Source organism: Pediculus humanus, genomic scaffold (genome assembly GCF_000006295.1).
Source record: "Pediculus humanus corporis 1103172108309 genomic scaffold, whole genome shotgun sequence".
Taxonomy (NCBI): Eukaryota; Metazoa; Arthropoda; class Insecta; order Psocodea; family Pediculidae; genus Pediculus; species Pediculus humanus.
This window is the reverse complement of record NW_002987878.1, coordinates 354,129-373,675: the sequence shown is the minus strand read 5'-3', so window position 1 is coordinate 373,675 and position 19,547 is coordinate 354,129. Positions and strand designations below refer to the sequence as shown.

Here is a 19,547-nt window from a genome sequence, read left to right as displayed (position 1 = left end):
TTTTTACAAATAATAATAATAATAATAATAATAATCTATAAAATCAATATCGAATGATTTTTAAAAAATATTATCATCATCATCATTCATTCGTTTCTATAAAATGAATGTATAATTTAATAATAATAATAATAATAAATCGGTGAAATAATATAAACAACATGAGATTTTTTCCATATCTCTCTCTCTCTCTCTCTCTCTTGCGACTTTTACAAATAATATTATATGAAATAGGAGAGTAAAAATACTTTGATATAATGCCAAATCTATTTTTAATGTAACACATTACAAGGCAGGGATAATGTGATGTTAAAAAAAAAAAAATTTTTATTTTCGCTAATAATTTATATATATCAATGACAATTTATATATATATATATTAATAAATTATTATTTGGGGGGGGGGGAGGTGAGAAATTTTCATGCCATTTAAATAATAATAATGATATTAATATAATTAAAGAAATAATAATAATTAAAGAAATAATAATAATGATATTGCATAATCTTATAACATATATATATAGGGTTATGCGATATTGTTTAATATAAATAATAATAATAATAATAATAATAGTATAAACTTACCTAATTTTCTTTGAGGGGAATCCCTAACTTCTAATGTTTCTGCGATGAAATTTATTTTTCCCTTAACTATAAGGAACTGAAATAAGAAAAAAAAAAAAAAAAAACACAGACATTTTATTTTAACAAATAATTATAACTCTTGGGGGAATTGGGGAGGGGGAGAGGGAAACAAGTTAACGATTAAAAGGTAATAAAGGGTGTTATTTAAAACATGTTAAATAGATATACACATAAACACAAAAAATAATACACGTTTTAAAATATATTATTATTATTATTATTATTATTATTATTATTATTATTATTATTATCGGGGGGAAAAAAATTAAAATATTCGATATTAAAAATTTTTAAGGCTCGTATTATTATTATTATTATTATTATTATTGCTACGTCACGTATCAAACCGACATAATATTTACATGTTTAAAAAAAAAAAAAAAAAAAAAAAAAAAAAAAAAATGCAGCGTAACACGGGGATATTATTATTATTATTATTACAACCCCCACGATAATTTCATTTAAATTATATTTAAATAATTAATATAAAATATACAATCCCCTTTTTTGTTTTTTTTTTTTTTTAAATTTTTTTTTTAATTTTTTTTTATTTATTTAATTATTTTTAAAAAATTTTGTGTAAAAATAAATCGAGTACAAATAATTCAGCCCTTTTTTTGTACGATGTTCATTTTTTTTTTTTTTTCTCACACTCTTACCAAAACACGTTTGACGAATGTAATGAAAAAATTTAGGTTTATGCTATGGTTTTTTTTTTGAAATCTTGCCCGTAGCAAAAATTGCTGCGACTAAACGTTTGTTTTGTTTTGTTTACGTCTATGGTCCGTTTAAAAAAATCCGTTAATGGTTTAATATTTTATTCTTTTTTATATACGATTTTTATATAGTTTTTTGGGGATGAAGTTTGATAGAAAAAACGGTTTTTTTTTTTTTTTTTTTTTTTTTTTTGTTGAATACTTTTAATTATTTTAAAAAAAAAAAAAAAATTGATATTTATTTAAAACTTATTTAGGTTTAGTAGACATTGGAAATATTTCATGTCTACCTTTGTGATTATTTACTGCTTCTTTAACAGGGTAATACCATTTACCAATATTTGTATTGTTAATCAAATCGTTAAATGCTATGCAACCTTCTATACTCGATAATACTCCATATACTGCTAAATCTCCCAAATTGGGAGTTGATCCCCCTAGAAATTGAGTGTTTTTCATCGAAAGAATTTTCATCCATTTTTTACACGAATCGTAGAGAGATTCTCTTACGTCATCTTTTAAATTATGACGTTTTTTTAAATTTTTACTTATCAACCACATGGCGAAAGCCCCGACATAAACTATAACAAATCTTTCCCAGGCTGAAAAAAGTTTATCCCATTCTCCAACCTGACAAAAAAAAAAAATACATTTAAAAATAATAATAATAATTTACAGGGGAAAATTATTTAGTCGATAGATTGCCAACCTCCGAAAACCATTTGAATGCTTGCAAAGCTTCTTCTGTGGTCCTGTAAACGTTCGGTGATAATGTGTGTACAAGTTCGTTATCTGCCCATTCTCTCCATTTTTTTTCTTCTCTAAAATTTTACCACAAAGATTAAAATTTTTTTTCCGTTTTAAGTCATAGAGTATCGTAATAATACATACTTGACAACTTCTGTTGTTTTGTCTTTGGGCACATTATCTTGAAACATTAGGAAATATTTGTTTAAAACGTCCGATTTGACTTTTCCCTCTTTCTCTTTGAATTCGATCATAGGATAATAATTAACAATTTCTTCTAGACTAATATTTTGATTAAATAAATATGTTTTTAAAGCAGATACGATCATTGATGAATCGTTGAGTTGTTGATAACCATCTTTGACTTTGGCTAGTAAAATGGGTACTTTTTTATACGTCGTCCACGATGTTTGCTGTCTGAATACCGGATTAACTTCTACGACTTCATAGGGTATACCGTAATAGTCCAAAAATGCTCTCACTTTACAACAAAATGGACATGTAGGATATTGAAAAAGGGTTAAATTTAAATTTAAATCATCTTTCGATTTGTTCACCTAAAAAAATTTATACATTAAAAGTATTTATCGATGATAATTTGAGTAAATTATTTAAATAAGTTACACATGACTTACGGTTCTGGCAATGGGTACATTGGGTTTAGATTCCAATAATTGATATTCTACATTTCTTATATCGTACTCGTTTAATAACTCATCGTTTTCTTTTTTAGTACCGTAAAAATAATAGCCTGCACCTAATGCAGTTACAGGTACGGCCGCAACTAATAACTTAACCGGATTCTTTTGAAACGATTTATGACCGAAATACGCATTAAATTTTTCATATGCAGAATATAATCTAATGTTTTTATTAACGGTTATCTTGCTAAAATTCTTGGATAATACTCTTAAATTAAACATGGTCATTACGATGCGTAAAAAATCATTTAACACGTTATTAATAATAATACAATCGATTGATTAACATAAATAAAAAAAAGGGAAACTTCATTCCGAAACTACATTCAAAGTTTTTATGCACGAAGTGAAATAACACATCAAATATCGTCTGCTTTGCTAATGCAAATCTTTTTCCATTAGATTTTTTTTTTGTTGTTGTTGTTACTTACTCTATGACTATCGTATGAGTTATGGAGGTTGACAAACGTTTTTGATGAAATTAATTAATTTTAACATTTTTTATAATAGTTATTATTTATCAGTTGTAAAAAAAATTAAATAATAATAATAATAATAATCAGTGTAATTTTCAATAATGCTATGTATCGAATCGGTAAAAATTTATTTTTTATTAATAAAAATAATAGAAAATTATCGGCCGGTACGAGGGTCGACTACAAAACCACATTTTTGAATTTTTCTGATCATGTTAACCGTAAGTAAGAATTATTATTATTATTTTTATGAAATAATCGTTAAAACTTTATTTTTAAGATTCGTTAGAAATGGCGTCTTATCGAAAATGGAGTAAAGGGTAACGTCGAGTTGATTCTCGTAATGGAGTGTGTGAGATAGAAATAATTATATTTTTTGCAGCTCCGTATAGTGTAACGCTCGAACCTAAATATGAACCTGAAAAAATTGAAAAAAGATGGTACGATCATTGGGAAAAAAATAATTATTTTAAACCGACAAAATCAGATGTGGAATCGTTTGTCGTACTTTTTCCACCACCCAACATAACGGGAACATTACATTTGGGTCACGTGCTCACGACAACAGTACAAGATGTAATTGCGAGATGGTAAATTGTTTATTTTAAATTTCTCATATCGTTTCTTTCTAGTATTAAATATTTTATTATTTAAAGTTTTGCACAGGAAAAGAATGAAAGGAGAATCTGTTATGTGGATTCCTGGTATCGATCATGCAGGAATCGCTGCTCAGGTTGCTGTGGAAAAATACATAAAAAAAAAATTTAATTTAAACAGGAACGAATTGGGAAAAGAAGAATTTTTGAAAAAAATGTACGAATGGAAAGAAGATAAAGAAAGGGTGATTTGTCAACAGTTGAAAAACATGGGAGCTTCATTGGATTGGTCCAAATTGAAATTTACAATGGATAGTGTAAGTTAAACAAAAAAAAAAAAAAATTTAGAATTTTTTTTTTTTAGTCACACGGTTAGTGTTTATTAATTAAATTATTTGTTTTAGGCTCATTCCGATTTGGTTACGAAATCATTTATTAATTTATTTGACAAAGGTTTGATTTATAGAAAAGAAGCTTTGGTCAATTGGTCTTGTGCTATTAAAACTTCAATATCGGATATTGAAATTAATTGGATTGATGTTGAAAAAAGAATGAAAATAAATGTTCCAGGGTATGAGAAACCTGTGGATTTTGGTTTGATGTATAAAATAGGTTATAAAATATGTGATGAAGGTACGAGTGTTATGTCATATATCAAAACAAGCTTAACTTTTTATTTATTTTTTTAAAAATTTTAATTTCAGAGAGTGAAATTATCGTTGACACAACACGTCCGGAAACGATGCTTGGCGACGTTGCCATCGCAGTTCATCCCTCGGATTCGAGATATTCAAAATTTATAAATAAAATGGCGTGGCATCCGTTCAGAAAGGAGAAAATCCCCGTAATTGCCGACGATATTGTCGATCCTGAATTCGGAAGTGGAGCCGTTAAAATCACACCGTCTCACTCATCGGATGATTATTCCGTCGCTTCCAAACACAAATTAAAATTGATTAATGTCATCAACGAAGATGGTCGCATCGATGCCGTGGGAACCGATAATAAATTTTCCGGTTTGAAAAGATTCGATGCGAGATACGCGATCGTGAACGAACTTAAAAATTTGAAACTTTTCAAAGGATCCTACAATCATTCCATGAAAGTACCCGTTTGTTCAAGGTCTGGAGACGTCATAGAATACCTTATGAAAAATCAATGGTTTTTAAATTGCAAAGAATTGGCTGCCGATGCGTTGCATTTAGTCGAGAGCAACGCGTTGAAAATTAGTCCGGATAATTACAAGGGAATATGGCGTAATTGGTTGAGCAACATAAAAGATTGGAACCTTTCGAGACAGTTGTGGTGGGGTCATAGAATTCCCATGTACCACTGTAAAACGAAAGAAAATGAATTTTGGATACCTGCGTCGAGTGTAGAAGAAGCGAAAAGAAAAGCGTGTGAAAAGTTACAAAAGCCTGGAAATGACATACAAATCACTCAAGATTCCGACGTGTTGGACACGTGGTTTTCATCAGCACTACTACCTTTAAATATTTTGTCATCGTCTTCGAATCCTTTCGATTTGAAAAAAATCCCGATTTCCATTATGGTCACGGGTTACGACATATTATTTTTTTGGGTGGCAAGAATGGTGATGTTAAGCAGGTGTCTGACAGGTAAAAAGTAATTTCGAGTTTAGAAAATCAGGATGGAAAGAATGTAATAATAATAATGATGATGAATATTTTAGGAGTTTTACCATTCGAAGAAATATATTTACACGGTCTCATTTGCGATTCCCACGGGATGAAAATGTCCAAGAGCGTGGGAAACGTCATTCATCCCGAATACGTACTCAGGGGTTGTTCTTTGAACGATTTGAAAAACGATCTTAAAAATAATTTGGATGAAAAATTAATAACGAGTAAAAATTATCAGACGGCGATTAAAAAACAAGAAAATAATTTTCCGAACGGGATACCGCAGTGCGGAGCAGACGCTCTAAGATTTTCACTTTGCGTCAACGACATTCAAGGTGTGAATTTTAAGAGGAAAATTGGTTTTCCCGGCACAAATTTTTTAATGTCGATTTTTTTTTTTTTTTTAGAGTCCGCCGTCAATTTCGATTTTAACATTTGTTACGGTAACAGAGTTTTCTGTAATAAAATATGGCAGTCCATGAATTATTTCATAAAAGTCGTCAACGATTGCAACGTGACAACCGAAAACGATTTCGACGATTTCGTATGCGGTCAAAATCACACAATTTTTGACAAATGGATAATGTCAAAGTTGGCAGGGGTCGTCAAAATCGTCGACGAAAGTTTAAACGAAAATAGATTTTCTATTGCGACGCGTGAAATCAAAGATTTTTTCCTAAACGATTTTTGCGGCGTTTATCTGGTAAATATTTGATTGACGTTTGATTGTAATAAAGGTCAAAGTGCGCTGACAAGTTTTGATTTTTTTTTAGGAAAGTACAAAATTGACGGTTAGAGAAAATTCAAACGAGTGTAAAAATATCATTTACGTCATGCATGATTGTTTGGAAACGGGTTTTAAATTGTTGTCGCCGTTCATGCCGTTCGTGACGGAACACCTGTATCAGGCCATGCCCAAACTCAAAGGATTCGACAAATTCGAAAGCATAACTATGACGAAATTTCCGTCGCCGAAACATTGGTCTTGTCGCCACGATGGAAAACTCGAAAAACAAATGAAAAGTATTTTACATTTACTGAGCACGATTCGAAAATTATTGGATTTGTATCAGTTGACGAAAAATAATCCCAACGGTGAGTTTATTTCGTTTGTTTCGTCACCCCGAACGTAAATAATAATAATGATAATACAATTATAGTTTTCATAAAATCATCAAACGATTTCGACGAGTTGTTGTTCGGAGACGCGAATCGAATATTTGCCAAATTGGGAAGAGTGAATTGTTTGAAAAAAGTCGAATCACACGACGGTAGGGATGTCATAGAGGAAGAAATACACGACGGTTGCGTCGCTTACGTAGAACACAAAGTGGGTGGAATCGATCGATTGATCGATCATAATCGATTTAGAATAAAAATTTGCAATGAAAATAATTTACGTTTGAATTTTCAGTACGACAGAGAAACGCTGTTGAAACGTTTCGAAACGTCGGTTTTGAGCAAAGAGAATAAACTGATTGAAAATTTGAAAAGGTTGCGGGGCGAAGGAATGGACAACAAGACGAAAACGAAAAGGATACAGTATAAGAATTCGTTGGAATCGATGAGGGGAGAATTGAAAAAAATTGAACAGATAAAAAAAGTCTTAGATAATTGTTCGAATTGAACGATGGGGGAAAAAGAAAAGAAAAGAGAGAGAGAGAGAGAGAGAGAGAGAAACGGGTAATTTATTAAAATTTATTTATTAACGTTAAGAAAGGTTTTTATTAATGATAATAATAATGATAAAATAACAAATTTTTTTGTTTTTTTTGTTTACCAGGGACAACATAAAATTCCAATGTCGTGGAGTGTGACACATTCACCGGAGGAACCTTTACATTTTTTAGTTTTAACCAAATCGAGGACATCTTTTTTACTCAAATGAAATTTTTTCTGCGTCCACATCAATAGTTTTTTCCTAGATTCTTCCGTGACGTTGAATTTCTATAAAAAAAGAAAAGAAAAAAAGAAGAAAAGAAGAAAGAAGAAAGTGTTTTTTGTTTTAAGTGACTTTACATTGGGAAGAGGAAGAAAGAGAGAAGGAAAAGGAAAAGGAAAAGGAAACTTACTTGAAACTCGTTGATTTTGTCGTCTGGTAAATCGAGGAGATTGAGAAAAACTTGTTGTTTAACGGTAGGTAAAAATTTTGGTAATCTCGGTTGATTTTTCGCCCAATCCAATATGCTCAATCCGAGTAAATACAAAACGAAATCTTCTTTCTCTTTAAAATGAAATGAAAAAATTATAATTTAAAAAAAAAAGGGAAATCCCCTCTTTTTCGAACGACGACAAACAACAAACAACAACAACAAATTATTATTATTATTATTATTATTCATACCGTTAGAATTTAATTCGTTGAGAATTTTCGATATTGTCGTATTATCCGAGTTTGAACCGTTATTATTAGTCGTTCCATACGTGAAAGAACACAAGAAAAAAAATGATAAAAATGCGACGAGCTAAATAATAATAATAATAATAAAAAGAAGAAAATCAATCAATCAATCAATCAATCGTAAATATTAGAAAACAATTAAATTAAATTAAATTCGAGTACCTTGATCATTTTCACACGGCGCGGATACGTTTTTTAAAATTTCTATCTCTTTACCGTTTGTTAAAAAAAAAATTTTATTATTATTATTATTATTATTATTATTAATATTACTTAGCAGACGAAACTTTTTTTTTTTTTGTCGATTTATTTATTGATTACGACGAGACCTTTATTATTAATAACGACGATTTATTCTCACTTTTCACATTGACGATCGTATTTTTATACGGGAGGGAAAAAAACAGAAAACAGAAAACAAAAACAGGAACGCGATATCGGATTATGTTTCTCGTTTTGTTTTTAAGGATTAAACGGGATTTAATAAATTTAAGTTAATCCGGGGATAATAAATTATTATCGCGATCGTGCTAATCGTCATCGTTATTATTATTATTATTATTATTGTTATTATGCATCCTTTTTAAATGGACGAGAAATGCGAGAAAAAAAAAAAGCGAATAACAAATTACGTAACGGTCTAATCATCATCATCATTATTATTATTATCATTATTATTATTATTATTATTATTATTATGATCATCATTATTATTATCATTATTATTATTATTATTATTATTATCATCATCATTTTTATTATTATTATGATCATCATTATTATTATTATTATTAATAATCAAAGTCAAATTTATAAATAAACGACCGTTATCAATTTAAGCGCATGCATACGTACATAAACATTATTTATTTGGTTGTTGTTTGTTACAATCGTGTGTTTGTTATTATTATTATTATTATTATCGCGACGTGACGTATTAATCATTTTCCTTGAATTATTATTATTATCATTGAAAAGAAGCTAAAGAGCTAAAAATGTTGTTTTCTGTTTTTTTTTTTTTTTTTTCGGGGAAATTTTTTTTTTTTTTTTTTTTTTTTTTTTTGACTGACTGACTGATAACGAAAAAATTGTTTTGCGTAATGGATTAAATACGTATTTAAAAAAATAATGATAATAATAATAATGATAATTTTTTAAAAATCGGTGATAACGAGAGAATAAATAATAAAAATGGCGGATTTGATATGATTACGAAGAAAAAAAATTCAAAATTTTTTATTAAATCGGGCAAATGATTATTAAATGAATGTAAATTTTTTTGACGGTTGGGGTTGTTGTCGTCGTTTCGAATTATGGCCCTTTTTTATTCCGTGTTTATTATTATTATTATTATTATTAATTTTTACGTGGCTTCCGTAGGGGATTTTTCTAGAATTTTACTCGGTCATTTTATGTTTGTTTTCGAATAATTTCGAGAGTTTTTAAATCAAAAAAAGTTTTTTTTTTTTAATTACTTTACGATTTTCGATAATAATAATAATAATAATAATAATAATAATAATAATAATAAGCCTAAATGACATGTGCCGCCGAATTTGTCGATCGCCGTCGGAAACAATCGATCATTTAATTTCCGGTTGTCCGATACTGGCAAAATATGAATATCAAGAGAGGCACAATAACATCTGTAGATATCTACCTTGGAATATCTGTCGCAAATATGGAATGGATGGATTACCCATGGAATGGTACAAGTCCGGTTACGTCAGCAGGTTCACGCACGGTTCTATACGATCAACTAAACCGCACCGATAGAACTGTGCCAGCTAACAAACCGGATATCATCCTCAGACATAATGCGGATAAAAGGTTTAAACTGATTGAAGTATCCGTGCCGTCGGAAGAACACACCAGACAGCCAAAGAAGCAGACAAAAGGCTGAAATGGCCAGGATGTGGGGAACGGAAACGGAAACGATTCGGGTCATCGTGGGAGCATCACTGGGAGCCATGATGCCACATTCCATAAAAGGAAATTTAAAGGGAAAAACCATCCAGGACATCGCACTATGTGAAACGGCCCACATTTTTCGGGATCCTATATAATAAATAGCACCAACGAAATTCGGGAATTTATCCCGATAACGATGTTTGTTCACTCTCCTACCAATAAAATGGTGGACAATTTTTCTTCGTAATAATTTATATTTAAAAAAGAAAGAAATTTATATATAATCTTCGTATAAAACTTTACATTAATCGTATCGGGGAAAAAAAAAAAAAAAAAATTTTCATCCCACGTAACTCAATAGTACGGGTAATAAAATAAGGCCGTGAATAGCTCCGATGAGTACGATACCCAAATACATTTTAAAATAAAAAGTTCTCAACATGAGAGTTTGAGCGAATGCCAATACGATAATCCCTAAAAATTTCGTTAGGGTTATCCCGGAAAATACCTGGAAACGAAAAAAAGAAAACCATTGAATTGAAGTTTTCCCATTTGAAAAAAGAAAATTTTTTTTTATATATAATGAAAAACTTACGGAGGTACCCATGACGGTGACGGCATCGGATGCTTTTAAAATTCTCGTTTTTTCACGACTCGTTTTAAACGCGTGTAAAATGTGACTGCAAAATTCAACGCCGATTCCGACGGACTAGAAAAAAAACCAAAAATTTAAATGCAGGTCGTGAACTTTGACCCCCGGAGAGAACAAACGAAAATTACTCACCACTAATAAATTGACTAAGGAAATGGCATTTAACGTTATGTTCCACCAGTGTAACATTCCGGTCATTGAAACGAGTATCGATGAAACGGTTAAACATAATAATAATGATGATTTCAAATCGAAACCCGTGAATAAAAAAGTGACGGAAAAAATGGCCAAAAGTGATAAGCCGAGTGACACGAGAGCGTCTTCGACTATGTTTAAATATTGCTCGTAAAAAACGTAGAAAATGCTGGAAAGAAAGAAAGAAAAAAAAAGAAAATTTCGCTCCCTCTCTCTCCTCCCCCTCCCTCTCACTCTTTCTCCTCCCCCTCTCTCGCCCCTCCCTCGCACTCTTTCTCCTCCCTCTCTCTTTCTCTCCTCCCTCTCTGTCTCTCTTTCTCTCTTCCTCGTTGTTTGTGTTTACCTATATGGAAAAACTTGAATGGTTCGATTTAATTTTCCCGTTAGAATTTCGGATAAGTGACGTGCTATGTTTTTGGAATTTTCCAAAGCCATGTAAAAATCTTTTGATGTTTTCAAAGACGTGTGATAAGACATGAAATAATTATCTTTGACCACCAATTCTCCAGTCGTGTCGTATTCGAAATTGACTCCCTTTGAAACAAAAACATTATTATTATTATTATTATTATTATTATTATTATTATTAATTATCCTCATTTTGTCTTTTTCAGGTTTTTATAAAAGTGACAAAGTGGAAAAGTGAATGGAAAAGTGAGTGTAAAAGTGAAAATCAAACCGTGGAATAAAGGGGATGACCTCCTTTGACGCAATTCACATCAGGATTATCGTTTAAAAAATAAGGTAAATATTTTTTAAAATCATTTTTCGTGGGTCTCCAATCGACGAGATGAATTTGACAACTTTGACAGCCTTCCTCTCTTTGATGCGGGCAAAACGAAGAATTGACTTTGAATTCTTTGCAACACGAATTCGAATTCGATAACCAATCGAAATAATCGTCGATCCACGACGATGGAGATTTTGCCAAATACGACCTGAATGAATGAATGAATGAATGAATGAATGAATGAATGAAAAAACGTTAGTTTCTCTCTCTCTCTCTCTCTCTCTCTCTCTCGTTCGAGAACGTTTACGTACACGTTTGAATGTTTGGACGCTTTGCTTAAATAAGTCACGAAGGAATCGCTGTCGCAACCCACGGTTCCGCAAATCGCATTCACTTCTTTCGTAGACGTGAAATTTATGTCGTTTTGTATGACGAAATAAACGGGGGGACCGACGGATAACAAATCTTTCATGAACTGTAAAAAAGACAAAATTTTCTATTAGTAATGTCGACGACGGTGAGAAATTTTTTTTTTTCGGGGGGAAAAAGGCGCGAGAAAATGACCTTGAAATAATCGATGACGTAAGAATCTTCAGGCATGGATAATTCTTGATCTAAACCTTTTTCGATTTGAGTCGTGAAATAAATGGATCCGTATAAGAACGTCAAAAACATCTAAATGATAATAATAATAATAATAATAATAATGAGTTTTTTAATTTGTTAATTCGCGACAAATATTTTTGTTTTTCGCACCCACCATGACGACAAATATTCTAACCCATGATTTCATTAAAAACGGTACGTAATAATTTTTAGTTATGTAATATAAAATGCTGTCGGATTTTTTGTTGTTGTTGCTGTTGTTTGATTTTTTGACTTTTATGCAACAAAATACATCGGCGTAGTTTTTCTGAAAAAAATGGTGGTAGAAATTTACGATGAGAAAGAAAAATTTTTTTAATGAGAATCATTTAAAGGCGATTTCGACTCTTGTCTTACCCTTTCCCTTTTCGAATCGAGTGATAGAATGCTGACGAAACAAGTTATTTGTAGTAGAAAATTTAAAATGATTGCGACGGATGAGTATTGTGCGAATGTTTTTATAGCCGGCATGTTGGAGAGCGTACCTATTAAAAAAAAAAAAAACGACGGGTTGTGCGTTAGGTTTGCGTCATGCTTTTTTAGAACGAGAGTAAATCGTATGAGTGCTACTGCTACTGCTACTACTGCTACCGCTACCGCTACTACTACTACTACTTCTACGACTGCCACTACTACTAAGACTACTACTACTGCTACCACTACCACTGCCAATACTACTACTACTACCACTACAACTGCTACCACTACCACTACTACTACTACTACCACTACAACTGCTACCACTACCACTACTACTACTACTATTAATACTGTTACTACTACTATTGCTACTACTGCTACTGCTGCTACTACTGCCATTACTACTATTGCTTCTACTACTACTATTGGTACTACTGATACTACTACTGCTACTGATACTGCTACTGTTATTGCTACTGCTACTGCTACCATTGCCACTACTACTACTAATACTACCGATGGAAAAACAAGCAGCTTCCGACAAGCTCGAAAGTAGTATAGATGGTCCGACTTTTCCCAACGCTTTTCCAATATCTTGTTCAACGGTCGCATTTTTCCCGTAGGATTTGCATTTTTGATACGTGTGAACCAATATGAAAATGTTGTCGACGCCGACGGCGAGTATCAAAAACGGTATCACCTATAGAAAACATTATTATTATTAATTTTTTTTCCCCCTCAAAGAAAATTTTGGAGAAAATAATAGTAATAATAATAATAATAATGATGATTGTCGATAATACTTCGATCGTTAGTAAAGTTGTCGAAACTCCCAAATAGGAAAAAATTCCCAACGATGATAATACGGATGTTAAAACTATTAGAATTCCACCGAGTCCGAGAGTGAATTTCGTTTCTAACTATAAAATTAATAAATAAAAAAAAATTCGTTATCGAATTGTTGTTGTTTTTGTCACAGAGTAAAATTTCCGGCGGAAGTTGTTGTTATCGTGTTACCAATAGAGAAGAAAATTTGGTCAATTTTCCCAATGATATCGTTATGTATAAAAACATGACCAAATAACTTATTATGACGGTTAGCATTTCCGCGTGCGATTCTCTTTCTATTTCGTCTTGAATGGATCTCTCGGCGGAAAAAGCGATTTCCATGAATTTCGGTTTGTTATTAATTTTCCATTCTTTCAGGTATTCGATAAACCTAGAAAAGATAAATTTTTTTTTTTTTATCGAGTCGAGTACCGGAGTAAAAAGGAGGAAAAATTGAAAAAAATCTTCCAACGTTTTTTCCCATTTGAGTGCTTTCGATGACGTCGTCAAATGATTTCCGTTGTTTAGTAAAAACGTTAAGGAAAGTCCGGTCGCGAGAAGGTAATTGTCAGGTACGTCCTCTCGACTTTGATTTTTTTTGTCACGGTGACCCCCGACGGCGAGGGGAGAAAAAATGGGTCCTCCGAAAGGTGCGAGACAATCGGGATCGAAATTATTTCTGGAAAAAAAAAAAAAAAAATCGATTTTTTTTTACATCGTTCGATGATTCAGGTACGTTCGTTTGTTCGTTTGTTCGATTTCGTCACCTCAGGCATTTTTGTAATTTGTTGTACAAAGCATCTGTGTCGTTTCTATACCTCTCGATGTCGTTTTGAAGGTATCCCCAAACGCTTTGAACGGTGCAATAATCGACGGTGTCCTCGTTGAAAAATTCATTTTTCACGGGTGCGAAACAAATATTTTTCAAATTGTAATCTTTGTCCGATGCGAGCTAAAAAAAAAAAAGGAAGATTGGGGGGAGGGGGAGGGTTGGGTGAAATTATTACGCTCTTACGCGTGATGCGTTTTAACTCTCTTAATTTTAATTCTCACATTTTGCACGTTCATTTGCAATTTGTAAACTTGTTCTAGAAATTGGAAATTGAAAGCGGGTCCGAATTCCACGGTGAAATTATCATCAAACGGCGAAATCCATTTGAAATTTTTCAAACCTTTCGTTTTGATGAATATTTGATTCGTTCTGTAAAATGGCGCGAATCTGAAAGGAAAGACGAAAATTTTTTTTTTTAGCACCACCGCCTTCTTCGAATCGGAAAAATAGGTTTACCTCGTGTCGAAATAATTTTTATCCAAACGAGTTGGAGAATCGGGGGATGCCCATATTTCCGTAGGTTCGGTCGTTATTTTTAAATTTAAGGCACCGTGACAAAGACCGACGACGATCCACGAGGATGCGAATAAAATTACGACGGGTCTTTTAGAACAACCTGGAAAAAAATTAAATTTTTTTTTAAATTCCCCCCTCCCCCCGCTTAAATTTGTGTGCGTGCGTGTGCGTATTCCTACCGATTCCCCATTTCGTAAAGAATTTTTCCAAATTTTCCTTTAATTTATCCCCGAGATTTTTTTTCAATTTGTCGCCGTCGTCATCGGTTGTTTTGTCTTCTTCCCCCAAATGGGAATTTCGGAATTCTTCCTCTAAATGCGAAAAAAAATTATATATATATCAAACATGGCGTCGCAATTTTTTTTTTTTTTTTTAACGGATTTTTACTACCGTGTTTTGTGAAATAATGAAAACGTATTAAAAGTACGAATGTGGCGACGCCCAAAATCCCGAAAGTCACGTTTAATATGAAAAGGATTCCATCCATGTTTCCGATTAGAAAAGGCGCGGGTGGTTCCGAGTAAACAAACGGTACGGTACAACTCGATTCGCAATCGTTACAACTGCATGCCTTCGATGACTGTAAAGCAGAAGACAGACAAACACGTTTATTTTTATATATTTTGTTTTGCGTTACGAGTGACGTCATAATTATTACTTCGTAAGATTCGTTGCACGGAAGTACGTCATCGTGGATATTTAACGTTTCGTATCCGTTCGAGGGTGTCGTTACGTAATTGATGTCGAAAGGTGCGACGATGTTTTCGTTGAAATCTCCAAAAAATTTAAACCATTTGTCGGGAGTGCATGGATTTGTAGGACTCACGATCCCGCAGGAAATATCGATGGCTTTTCCACCCGTCGATGGCACTATTATTTCTCTAAAATGAATCGATAGATCGATCGATTAGTTTGTTTGTTTTGCATGTTCGGAAAGGATTCGAGGTGAATAATAATAATAATAATACTTACTTACAAGAGTCGAACGTTTTTTGCTCATATTCTTCTTCAATGTAAAAATTGATTTCCGTTATGTACTCCTCTGTAATAAAGAGATGTGTGTGTGTGCGTGTGTGCATGAGTTTCATTTGGAAAGGTTACGAACACATGAAAGGAAAACTTACTTACTTCCTTCTTTGTTCGTGTACGTTTTGACGACTTGCATAAATTTATGTTGATCCGGTGAACACGTCATGTGGCAAATGTGTTGATTTAAATTTATCATGCACGTCGGACACCTTCCGAATATGTTACTCGCGTGACTCATGCTTTCCAACATCGTATCCAATTGATTATCGCTGCAGCAAAATTCATTACCTGGACAAACGTTAACATACGGTACAATTCTTGTACGACTTTTAATTTATCAAATGCAACATGTCTTCCCTTGTTTCACGATTTACAATTCGCGTTTAATGGTATTAATGTGATTACTTTTACGTTTAAAATTTAATTTAAAATTGAGAAAAAACCGTTGAAACGAAACTCGACGTTCGAATGACGTTAAACGTACGCGCATGCGGGCATATGCCCGCATGCGCGCGCATACTCGTACGTAATCGGCGTGAGCAACGTTTTTCAAAGTTGCGACAAGTTTCTCCTCGCGCGCGCGCGATTTTTTTTATTTGTCACGTGCAAAATATTAATTTAATTAAAAAAAAATGGTGGGGGAGGGGTGGGGTGAAGGTTTACCTTTGTGCTTTTTTAAAAAATGAAAACATTTTTCTTGTAAGATTTCCATGCTTTTATTTTCGTTTCGAAACGGTTTCGGTTTCGTGTCTTTCGCCAGACAATTTTGTATTTTTCCATTTTCACTATTACATTCGTCGTACCAAACGCAATCCTGAAATGTAAATAAATTATTAACTGATTCGTACGTACGTTAGGTATAAATGTTAAATTTTTTTACCTGAATCGTAACGGGAAGTATGTTGACAAACAACAACAACAACAACCAAAAAATCCGCAAGTTATTCATTTTAATAATAAAATAAAATAAATAAATAGGTTGATTAGTCGATATAAACCGCCATTTCTCACTGTTTGTTAGGAAAAACAAAATTATATATATTTTAATAATAATAATAATAATAATAATAATAATAATAATAATGAAATAAATGATAAGATTACAAGAAAAATTTAATCTTGAATAAAAATCTCGATTTTTAATAATTTAAATAAGATGGAATTTCTTACATTTAAGTAAAAAAAAAAAAAAAAAAAGCACAAAAAAGCACAAAAAAGATTGAAAAAAAAAAATTTGATTTAAAATAAATAAATAATTGAATGAATGAAACACAATAATAATAATAATGAAATATTTTCACACTAAAAAAAAATGATAATTAATAACTAAACTTATCGAAAACAAAAAATGAAATGAAATGACGATTGGCCTAATTAAAGATAAAAAAACATATAATAATAATAATAATGATAATTATTGACACCTGCAAAAAATTTTTTTTATTTTAAATTAAAAGATTAAATATTTAAAATGGTTATAAATGGATCGATAATCGATAATCGAATTGAATCGAAAGGTGGCGGGGAACGGGGGGGGGGGAGAGGGAAAAAAGAAATCGTAACGATGTAATAATAATAATAATAATTATCATTTTATTTTCAAATTAAAAAAAAAAAAAATTAATATCAATAATAATAACAGTAATAATAATAATAATAACAATAATAATAATAATAATAACAGTAATAATAATAATAATAATAATAATAATAATAGTAAATAATAATAATAATAATAACAATAATAATAATCAGATACGCGCGTGTGTGTGCGTGTGCAAGTTTAAATTTTAACGGGAAAAAAAATAAAGCGAAAACACATTACACGCGCGTGCGCAGCAGATCTCATTTATTCGTTCGAATCCCCTCCCCCTCTCTACCCCCTCCCCCCTTTAACAACGAACAAAAATTACCACGATTAAAAATATTAAAAAAAAAAATTCGTTTAATAAATAAATAAATAAATAAATCAATTAAACAACGCGTTTAACAATAATAATAATAATAAAATAAGGCCCTTTTAATTATATACATAACAACAACAACAACAATAACAATTATTAATTATAATCAACAATAACAATAACAATTAATAATAAATAAATAAATAAAATCGTACATAAATTAATTTTATTAATATTTACATAAACGTAAAATAACAACGCGATATTAATAAGCGAATCTTATCATCATTATTATCATTATTATTATTAAATAATTTATTGTCGTTCGTTTATTATTATTATTATTATTATTTATCATAGACTACTACTTAAATAATTAATAGAAACCCTGTTTATGTTTTTTTGTTTTCTTCATAGCCGTCCATTTTTCTTTGAACGTTAACGACAATTGATATTCGTTCGGGTGAACGTTTCTCATGTGACTCAAAACGTTTCTCGTACCGTCTTTTCTACGTGTTTTTATATTTTTATAACATATTTTACACGTGGCCAAATCGGAGTCGTAATTGACCGTGTAAAAATCCCATATCGGCACACGTTTCGGATTGAATCGAAATGTGAAATCTGTAATGAAAACAAATAATTCAATAAAATCATTTCCACCCCCCCCCCTCTAAGAATGTTGTATTAACGTGGTGTACGACAAACGACAAACGACAACAACAACAACAAAAACAAAAATTACACGTGTTTGTGCTTGTTTGTTTGTTTGTTTGTGACTACTTATCGAAAACGAATAGTGAATAAAACATAATAATAATTTTTGTGCACACGTGTGTAAGTAAGTAAGCGAATGAAAGAGAGTGCATGTTTGAATCTCTCTCTCCCTTCCCTTCCCTGTTCTGTCCTGCCCCTCCTCTCCCTCCCTTTCCTGTCTTGTCCTGCCCCACCTCTCTCTCTCTCCCTCCCTCCTTCTGTGCCCCTCCTCTCTCTCTCTCTCTCTCTCTCTCTCTCTTTTCTCTCTTTCCCTCCCTCTCTCTCTCTCTTTTCTCTCTTTCCCTCTCTCTCTCTTTTCTCTCTTTCCCTCCCCTTCTCTCTCTCTCTCTTTTCTCTCTTTTCCTCCCTCTCTCTCTCTCTCTCTCCCTCTTTTCTCTCTTTCCCTCCTCTCTCTCTTTCTCCCTCTTTTCTCTCTTTCCCTCCCTCTCTTCCCTGCCCCTCCTCTCCCTCTTTCCCTCCCTCTCTCTCTCATTCTCTACCTCATTCGATTCGTATTCCGAATAATAATAATAATGATAATAATGATGATAAAAACCATTGTATTGATAACGGTTCCACATCATTGCAATCCTCCACCGTCGTTTCTAAGTATACGATGAGCAAAATGAAGATGATATTTAACGGATGCCGTGCCCGTTTTGGGACTCGCTTTGAATATTTTCCCACACAATTTACACTCGGATTTATTTTCCAAACAGTCGAAATTGAAAAATGACCAAATAACGGAAAGGGGTTTGCTCGTTCTTCTCGTGTTCCAAAAATCTAAAAAAGAAAACAAAAAAAAAAAAAAAAAAAAAAAAATGTCTAATTTCATTAAAGATGAGTGTGAAAAGAAAAGAAAACAAGACAAAACATGGAACGAAAACGATTATGTGTATACAACAAACAAACATTTACAACGAAAAACAAACAACAAACGATTACATGTAATTATTATCATTATTGTAATTAAACGTTTAAATTTTCTTCTTCTTTTTTTATAGATGACAGAGGACTGAAATTGTAAACCGTTGATGCGCCGTTCTTTTAAAAATCAAATCCTGAACATTTGAAATTTCGATCGTTTTTATTTAATCCGGATGCTGTACTGGATCACCAATCAAAGTAAGAGATTGATATATTTTCTCTCTCTCTCTCTCTCTTTTCTCTCCTTCTTTCTTCTTCTTCGTCAGTCATCATC

The 19,547-nt window shown here is 31.9% G+C and overlaps 4 protein-coding genes across 4 annotated transcripts; 1 reads left to right on the top strand and 3 right to left on the bottom strand.

Annotated features, from left to right (window-relative positions):
* Positions 1-1,345: 1,345 nt before the first annotated feature.
* On the bottom strand, positions 1,346-3,040 carry Phum_PHUM580720 (Prostaglandin E synthase 2, putative; the record flags this gene model as incomplete). The annotated part of the gene is made up of 5 exons (XM_002432276.1): positions 1,346-1,425; positions 1,655-1,994; positions 2,074-2,185; positions 2,256-2,668; positions 2,747-3,040. The coding sequence occupies 5 exons, from the start codon at positions 3,038-3,040 to the stop codon at positions 1,346-1,348; spliced, it is 1,239 nt and encodes a 412-aa protein (XP_002432321.1).
* Positions 3,041-3,394: 354 nt separating this feature from the next.
* On the top strand, positions 3,395-7,154 carry Phum_PHUM580710 (Valyl-tRNA synthetase, putative; the record flags this gene model as incomplete). The annotated part of the gene is made up of 9 exons (XM_002432275.1): positions 3,395-3,509; positions 3,671-3,878; positions 3,955-4,201; positions 4,289-4,517; positions 4,589-5,503; positions 5,578-5,864; positions 5,937-6,230; positions 6,301-6,622; positions 6,688-7,154. The coding sequence occupies 9 exons, from the start codon at positions 3,395-3,397 to the stop codon at positions 7,152-7,154; spliced, it is 3,084 nt and encodes a 1,027-aa protein (XP_002432320.1).
* A 3,025-nt stretch (positions 7,155-10,179) lies between these two features.
* On the bottom strand, positions 10,180-16,690 carry Phum_PHUM580700 (Niemann-Pick C1 protein precursor, putative; the record flags this gene model as incomplete). The annotated part of the gene is made up of 23 exons (XM_002432274.1): positions 10,180-10,347; positions 10,435-10,548; positions 10,624-10,855; positions 11,030-11,220; positions 11,366-11,624; positions 11,728-11,891; positions 11,981-12,091; positions 12,177-12,329; positions 12,419-12,546; positions 12,998-13,181; positions 13,285-13,401; positions 13,499-13,700; positions 13,782-13,988; positions 14,077-14,261; positions 14,363-14,528; positions 14,598-14,757; positions 14,837-14,968; positions 15,048-15,237; positions 15,316-15,538; positions 15,630-15,699; positions 15,786-15,974; positions 16,350-16,500; positions 16,685-16,690. 23 exons carry the CDS (start codon positions 16,688-16,690, stop codon positions 10,180-10,182), a joined length of 3,702 nt encoding a protein of 1,233 aa, XP_002432319.1.
* A 1,276-nt stretch (positions 16,691-17,966) lies between these two features.
* Phum_PHUM580690 (uncharacterized protein) lies at positions 17,967-19,307 on the bottom strand (the record flags this gene model as incomplete). Its single annotated transcript, XM_002432273.1, has 3 exons — positions 17,967-18,214; positions 18,944-19,129; positions 19,286-19,307. The coding sequence occupies 3 exons, from the start codon at positions 19,305-19,307 to the stop codon at positions 17,967-17,969; spliced, it is 456 nt and encodes a 151-aa protein (XP_002432318.1).
* Positions 19,308-19,547: the final 240 nt, after the last annotated feature.